Below are 7500 nucleotides of genomic sequence, written 5' to 3' on the forward strand. Positions count from 1 at the left end.
ATATTTCCAGGACCTTCACACACTTTGCATTTCTTATTCTTGTTAAATATTCCACCAGTATTGTTTTTTGAAACGGTGTAATCTGCTTTATATTTGTTCTCACAGTAACAATGTGTTAGCAGCCAAATATATTAGAAGTTTCTTATTATTTAGATCTAAACTCCACCCGTCTGCTGCAGCCTGCAGGAGAAATCAAACACTAAACACGTCCCTGTATTATTAGTGTGTGTGTGTGTGTGTGTGTGTCTGCACTGCTGGCTGATATAAAAGGCACTTAACAGATGAAGAGTTTTACTCCAAAGTGCTGCAGAGAACAGAACCTGAATGAGGTGATGTCATGTTTGAGATCCAGAAGGTACATGAGGTTTATTACCTGCTACTCTAAAGCTGCTGGAACTGGACCGTTATCATCCCACGACTTAATTCATCAACTTTACTAAAGATTAACAACGTGTGATTAGTTTTAACTCTCAGTATTAATTAATCTAATTGAGGTAGGATTATGACAAGCCGTCGAAAACAACAGTCCTTGGCCCCGCCCACCGACCTGTCAATAAGGCGACATCAACAAACTCGACGCCTCCTTCTTATGATGCATTTTAGAAACACCAAAAATGTATGTCACAGCTCTATCCAGGAAGCCACAATTCAGATATTCACAATAAAATCGGAGCTAGTGCAGCTTTACGGTTACTTTGTTCTCGTTTCATTTTGGAATAAAACTCCTCAGGGGGAACAAATGGCACTTATCTTCCTGTGGTAACAACCTCCAGGTAGATCAACTAGAACCTCAGATGTGTTTTGTGCATTAGTTTTTTTAAAAGTCACAGCTCTTATTTTGAAAAGAAGTGGGGCGTCACAGCGACGCTCGCTGCCGTTGGACCTGAATTTGCTCTCCAGACGAGTTCGGTCTGTCGTTTGGTCACTTTGGACAGCTCAAAAAAGCCAAGTTCAACTATTAACAATAGAATACACTTTTACATTATTTCAGAAATACATCAGGTACATTTAGAGGTTTTATATGTGATACTTTTTAAATGTTTGTATAGCTAAACTACAGTAACTTGTGTCACAATGTTAATGAGCTCCTTCAGCGTTTTAACAACAAGCACATTGTCCGATTTTTATACTCCGGGAAAATCCAAACGTGATTAACACACGAGAGGAAAAGCCTCAGTTTGAGGTTTAATCTGGGTTGATGCGTCTCCACGCTAACTTTCCCGGAGTTTTTCGCTTTGGATTTAACGGTTAAGCGCTTCAATTTGAATTTCAAACCGTTTTAAAAACTTCAGCCCTCGTGTTCGACGCTTCTCGTCGGTTTTACATTCAAACAGGTTTTTTGCTGTCAAACGTTTTCCGGAGCTCGTACTGTACATGCAAACAGTTAGTACAAAGAAAAAGTTAAATTCTTCTACTGAGTCCCTTCAGACCTTTGTTTTCTGTCACGCTTCCAGTTTCACACTGCAAACTTTGGAAACTTCTTTTACTCGTTTCTTGATGTGATGTCCTGTAAAAACAAACGGAATCATGAGAAGCTGTCGTTGTTGTTTCTTAGTTGACAGAATTAAAGTGGAACACGCGTCTGATTTTGGACTCACCTCCGTCTTCGCCTTCCTCCACTCGCCCATCGGCCCCGACTTCGTCAGGACTGAAAGAAGAGCGAATCAAAAGAGATGTTTTAACACAAAAGTAACATTTTAACAAGAGAAACTTACTTCCTGAAGGGAAAGATTCTGGTTTTGAGAAGATCTGATACAAACTTTTCTGTCTCAAAGTTGTGGATGAAATCTTTTCATTTCAAAAAGTGTTTTATTTTCCCCTGAAAAGTCTCTAAAACAAGCATTTAGACCATCGTGACTCACGAGAAGTCGGGTACACAATAATCAATTAACAATGGAACACGCAGAACAAAAGGTTTTTCACGTCGTTATTTTCTCTCCGTCACAATCGGAGAATATTTCCTCTAAATGTTCCACATCTACAGCCTCGTTTCACTCCCAGTCTATTCGTGATGCTTACGCATAAACGTCGAGATCACCGAGAACGCGGCCGATGAGACGGTCGCGCTCCACAAGAGACACCTGCAGGAAGAACAAAGAACTTTAGTTTAGACGTATCGATCATCAGGCGTTAATGGGAAAAAAACACATAACTTACACGTAACTTGGTGGAGACGCTTAAAGTTATTGTTCTCTAAAGATGGTATTAACCAAACTCGGTTTTTATTATGTGTGTTTAGTAAAAAATAAGTTTTTGTTTTAAAGTATTTCCACAGATTGTTTGTTTTAAGGGATTAAAAAGTGAATAAATAAGAAGTTTTACCCAGAGTATAGAGCAGTGAAGATGAAGATGGTGAAGATGAAAAAAAGAAGAGCCTTCATCGTTAACCCTGAAACACAAATACAAACAAATACAGTCATCCTCTGTGATGTCACCACTAAAAACAGCTGATTTTAAAAACAACTAGTTCTGATTAAAGCTGATATTTAGCATTTTGAAATTAAATGAAAACTCCTGTGAAACAGCATTTAGATCGTCACAGAGAGACTGATCAACAAAGAGAGCGGCGCTCACCTGCGTGCTCAGGTGCGGCCTGATGGCAGCTGTTGGTGTAGTAAGGTGAGGGAGGCGGGACTTCAGAGAGGCCGCCCAGCGACTGGGTGAACCGCTCCTTTGACTGACAGATCTCAGAGCAAATCTCCTCCTGGATGAGCAGCTTCGGGGGCGGGGCCACTTTGTCAGGAGGGGGCGGGATCTCAGTGTGGTCTGAAAGAGAAGAAATATATATAGATATATCCATTTCAAAACTACCAAAAACCAAGATGGCGACAGACAAAAACCAAGATGGCGAAGGACAAAAACCAAGATGGCGACAGACAAAAACCAAGATGGCGACAGACAAAAACCAAGATGGCGACAGACAAAAACCAAGATGGCGACAGACAAAAACTAAGATTGCGACGGACAAAAACCAAGATGGAGACGGCCAAAAACCCAGACAGTTATGTCCATAAACCAAGATGGCGACGGTCAAAATGGTCTCAACCATTGAATCACCTTGTGACTCATCTTGGGGCTCCTCCCTCCATTACCCACCGTAAGTGAAGCTGCGGCTGTCGTCCAGCTCGGTGCTGTTAAATCCAGACCAGGTTGACTCGTCCAACGAGGCCGGGCCTTCCTGGCTGGTCCTGGCCCAGTCCTGGTCTGGGTCCCGGATCTGGTTTTGGTTCTGCCCCGTCCCGAACACGCCTCTGAAGACTTTCTCGTCCAGCCAGGACTGGCAGCTCTCCGTCACGTCGCTCAGCAGGCGAGCCAGAGAGCTGCGAGGCCGCCGCCTGCGCCGGAAAACCCTGAGAGAAGAAGAAGAAATAGAAAATGATCGTTATGATTGATCTGATATTAAAGTGCTTTTTCATGATCCTCATCGTTAATTTACACCTTAAATATTGTTAGAAGAGGTTTAAACTCTGATTCCAACAGTAACTCTAGACTAACCTTCTGTTTCTACTGTGAAGAAGAGCTTTGATAAAGTTACCTCCAGCTAGTTCTCGGCTGCTTTTAGTGTGAAAGTCTTTGACACTGAAACAGGAAGTTGTTCCTGTTTAAATCTAAGCTTCCTGTTTCTTTGACCAATGACTGCTGATTTATTCTCCTCTTCTTCAGCTGTTGTTCAGAAGATCTTTGTCTCTTTGATCAGAATTCAGTTAGAACATCTACTAAACTAAATAACATCTATTAATAAAGACACTTTCTTCAAAATAAAAGCATCAAACAACATGTAGATAAACCGTCCTGCCTGTTGGACGGTTCCTCTATGTCAACTTGAACTGTGGACAGATTTTAGGGAACCGCTCTCACCGGACGAGGTTCTCCTTGTAGGACACGCTGGTCTTGCAGGGAGTCAGCGACACGTTGCCGTGGTCGTCCCAGGAGAAGCTGTCCTCAGTCACGCTGTAGTAGCCGTTGGTGAGGAGGCGCGGCGAGCGGCGGCAGGAGCACGGATCGCCGCCGTCCACGGACGGGTAGCAGACGTAGGAGGAGTCAGGGGAGAGGAGGGAGGCGTCGAGGCTGAGGGAGATGAAGACGGGAGGTTAAAGTCCAGACATTTAGAAGAGTCTACAGGTGAATAGGGTCAAAAAATTAACTCATAGATATCAACATGAAACTTCACCACTTCATCACTCACATTAAGATGAGTATTTTTTGTATTACAAGTTTTCTGAAATGTTATGCTTAAATATGCAAATGAGGCATTATGTAATGGTAACTTTTGGTGATTTTAGTAGAAATCTACAGACGTAAACAAACAAAGAAGTAAAATAAATGTTTTCTTTCCTCTAGTCTGAAAGAAGACGAGTTGAAGAAAAATAGAATGAAATCTCAAAATTTACAAGTGCATGAAAACCTGTGTTTTCCCCTTAAACTAGAGTCTAAAACTACACACTACACAAGTAAATGAATGAAAATACAAGAATATAAGAAAGGTTGTTTTACCTCTGACAGGAGTGATTGGCCCGTAACCTCCGTTTGATTGGTGAACCTGAAACACAGATCATATGAGCAGGTTAAAAACAACCTCCACACATGTTGGTTCTGAGCTGTGTTTCTAATTAAAGACCACGAGACTTTTATCAGTTTGAAGAGACGCAGACATTCCCGAGGGCGTCCTGGGAAACCACTTGAGTAAACGTACTCTTGTGAACTGAGCCGACGGGACGCTGATAAGACGCTCTGCAGGAATGTGACGGACAGGGAGCTCGTTGTTGGGACGTCTTCAAGATACCTCGTAAAACGTAAGAACAGTTTCAGAGCAGAAACCAAAAACTATACGTTACTTAAAGTTACTACAAGGAACTTTAATGTGTTGATTCTGGCGCCCCCTGTGGACTAAAGCTGTAGTGCCTCTGAGCACCAGAGTCCCTTTTTCTGTCAAATGTCTCTCGAACAATGCCGAAATTCTGAAGAGATGATGTTTGTGCAACACATCTGGAGGACCTGCAGCTATTTTGCACGTTTGCGTTGACGATGCACGTGTGTGTCTATGTGTGTGTGTGTGTGTGTGTGTGTGTGTGTGTGTGTGTGTGGCGTCCATGCAGTTGACGGTGACGTACTTGTAACAGCTCCGGAGAAGAACAGAGCCATGTTTGTCTTTCTGTCGGCCTGTGAGAGACATAAAGACATAAAGACATCAGACACCAGCAGTGAGAAGCATGCAGCAGCACATCATCTCTAAACATTTACAAAGACACACAGGAGTCGTTTCAAACCTGTGACTTTGTGGAGTTGTGGCTTCAGTTTTTGGTGACTTCGTTGTCGTGGTTCTCTCACATCCTGCAGCAGCAGCAGCAGCCTGGGAAAGAAATGAGAAGAAGAACAGGCTGTGACTCTGAGCTCCTGTTTCCTGTTAACTCCTCGTCCACCGGGAAGAAGTCATGAGATGTTTCCAGAACCAGATGACGACCATCGAGGCATCCGGCCGTCTTCTACCTCGATAACCACAAACATCACAGCAGGCTAGTTCACCAAGTCAACCGTCTGGAGGAGATTACCACATGTAGCACATTTGTCTTTGCTCCCGTGTGGATTGAAAGAGTATTTTCTGATTGTTTAAAGAACTTTAGAGACGAATGAACATTAGCTTAAAAGGTGAATTTATAGAATGAAACAGATAAATACAGCTGATATATTTCCTTTATGAGTGGTCATAAACTGAACACACGTGTGCGTCTGTAGTCGCTTAACGTTCTGCTGAATATCCGGACGTTCTGACATGTGACACGCTTCTGTTGTTCTGCTGAATAAAAGATGAACTGGGTCAGCGACTGTTAGTGGGCTGCAAACAGAGACTCTCTGTGTGTGTGTGTGTGTGTGTGTGTGTGTGTGTGTGTGTGTGTGTGTGTGTGTTTCAACTGAATAACGCTCCTTGTGTAATTATAACGTTTTCAGGAGAACTCAAGAGATCTGAAAGAACCCAGTGGTGGAATGTAACTAAGTACATTTAATGACTTTGTAAATGTTCTGCTTCTCTACACTTCTTAGAAATAAAGGTTCCAAAGGGTTCTTCTGCAGACAGACACGTCCTTTTGTCTCTGAACAGAACATCTTTCAATACTTATTAAACTGCTGCACCTTCACTCTTACAAGCTGTATCTCTACACGCTGACTTCTGAGTTCTTTGCGTGGACATATGTTTATAATCTCTACATGCATGACTTTAAGAATTTAAGATAAAACAAAGATAAAGATTTAAAGGATGTCAGCGCTAATGGAATAATCTCATACGACACAATATAGGTATATATTATAGATATTTAAATATAGTTAATCTAGAAGAGATCAAGAAAAAAAAATCTAAGATATTTTTATTCATATATATATATATATATAGATAGATAGATAGATAGATAGATAGATAGATAGATAGATAGATAGATAGATAGATAGATAGATAGAGAGAGATTTGTTTTGTATCTATAATAATCTAATATTATTATACACCCAAACTATCGTCCTATTCCCCCCCCCCTCTATTTGTCACATTGGACCCTTCCCACCACCGGGTTTCCCAGCATCCCTTGCAGCAGCAGTCTCTGCTGGAGCTGCTGATGTTGGAGGAAAATGCGTAACAGGAAACACAAGAGATGGACCAAACCATTCCACACACTGCAGAGAACCTACAGAACCTTCATCTCATTACGGACATGAACAACACGTTGTTATGATTGAATGACTGATTCTCACCTATAAGGTTGCTCTGGTGCCACTTACTGTATATGTGTGACGCTCTTTATCTCACAGTTCTTATAATATTGCATTGTATTTACTTTATATAATAGTCCCATAAAGTTCTTATTTCTCTGGTATTGTAAGGTATATTTCATTATGATGTATAACTATATTAATGCCTCATTGTCCTGAACACTTCACTATCTCAGTAATATTCTTATAGTATGTATCGTATATTCTTATGGCTATTTAAAGCTGCAACATTCCTGAAATATTTCCATAATCAAGTGTGTCTGTTGGTGTCATCCTGAAGAAATACTATAATAAAGCTTGCATTTGCAATAATGCACAAAATAGCACGGAAGTCATTTTATAATTCATGACCAAATAAGTGAAACTAAAATGTTTATTTGCATGAAATCAAATCATTTCTGTGACTTAAAACTGTCCACTTGATTCAACTTGTTTTTCTATTTTCATGTTGATGTGAGCAGATTTTTTTTTTAGGAGATTCAGACAAAGAACAAACGGAACTGAACTCACCTGCTAGTTTTCCTCCACGTTTCTCTGCCGGAAGTGAAGAAAACCTGACTCTTCTTCACACAGAGGGATCAGACCTTTTATCCTCTTCTTCTTCTTTTCTTATATTTTGTAGTAAAACCTTGAATTTTGTCCTCAAACAGGAGATCTGCAGCCCGGAGCTCAGCAGCTGTCACCGAGCCTCGCCCACACACAGGAAACACCGCCAGCTGTCAAAATAAAACACCAAACAAT

The 7500-nt window shown here is 41.2% G+C and overlaps 1 protein-coding gene and 1 long non-coding RNA gene across 2 annotated transcripts in view; one reads left to right on the forward strand and one right to left on the reverse strand.

The window, feature by feature from the left end:
• tmem71 (transmembrane protein 71) overlaps positions 1–7448 on the reverse strand; it is a 9628-nt gene extending 2180 nt beyond the window's left edge. The window contains exons 1-11 of the mRNA XM_068726203.1: positions 7270–7448; positions 5268–5350; positions 5112–5160; positions 4495–4540; positions 3859–4068; positions 3097–3350; positions 2575–2766; positions 2323–2389; positions 2020–2081; positions 1599–1648; positions 1–1507 (exon numbers count right to left, since the gene is read on the reverse strand). The exon at positions 1–1507 is cut by the window's left edge and continues 2180 nt beyond it. Of these exons, the coding sequence (XP_068582304.1) occupies positions 1484–1507; positions 1599–1648; positions 2020–2081; positions 2323–2389; positions 2575–2766; positions 3097–3350; positions 3859–4068; positions 4495–4540; positions 5112–5142 (936 nt within the window). The 5' untranslated portion in view covers positions 5143–5160; positions 5268–5350; positions 7270–7448 and the 3' untranslated portion in view covers positions 1–1483. The remainder of the gene's footprint in view (positions 1508–1598; positions 1649–2019; positions 2082–2322; positions 2390–2574; positions 2767–3096; positions 3351–3858; positions 4069–4494; positions 4541–5111; positions 5161–5267; positions 5351–7269) is intronic.
• Positions 4087–6052, forward strand: LOC137884411 (uncharacterized). Its single transcript, XR_011104734.1, has 3 exons — positions 4087–4793; positions 5097–5201; positions 5338–6052. It is a non-coding gene; the product is annotated as an uncharacterized lncRNA (long non-coding RNA).
• Positions 7449–7500: the final 52 nt, after the last annotated feature.

This window comes from Cebidichthys violaceus, unplaced genomic scaffold (genome assembly GCF_023349555.1).
Source record: "Cebidichthys violaceus isolate CVI_PGR_0920_01 unplaced genomic scaffold, fCebVio1.0.p SCAF_38, whole genome shotgun sequence".
NCBI classification, from domain to species: Eukaryota; Metazoa; Chordata; class Actinopteri; order Perciformes; family Stichaeidae; genus Cebidichthys; species Cebidichthys violaceus.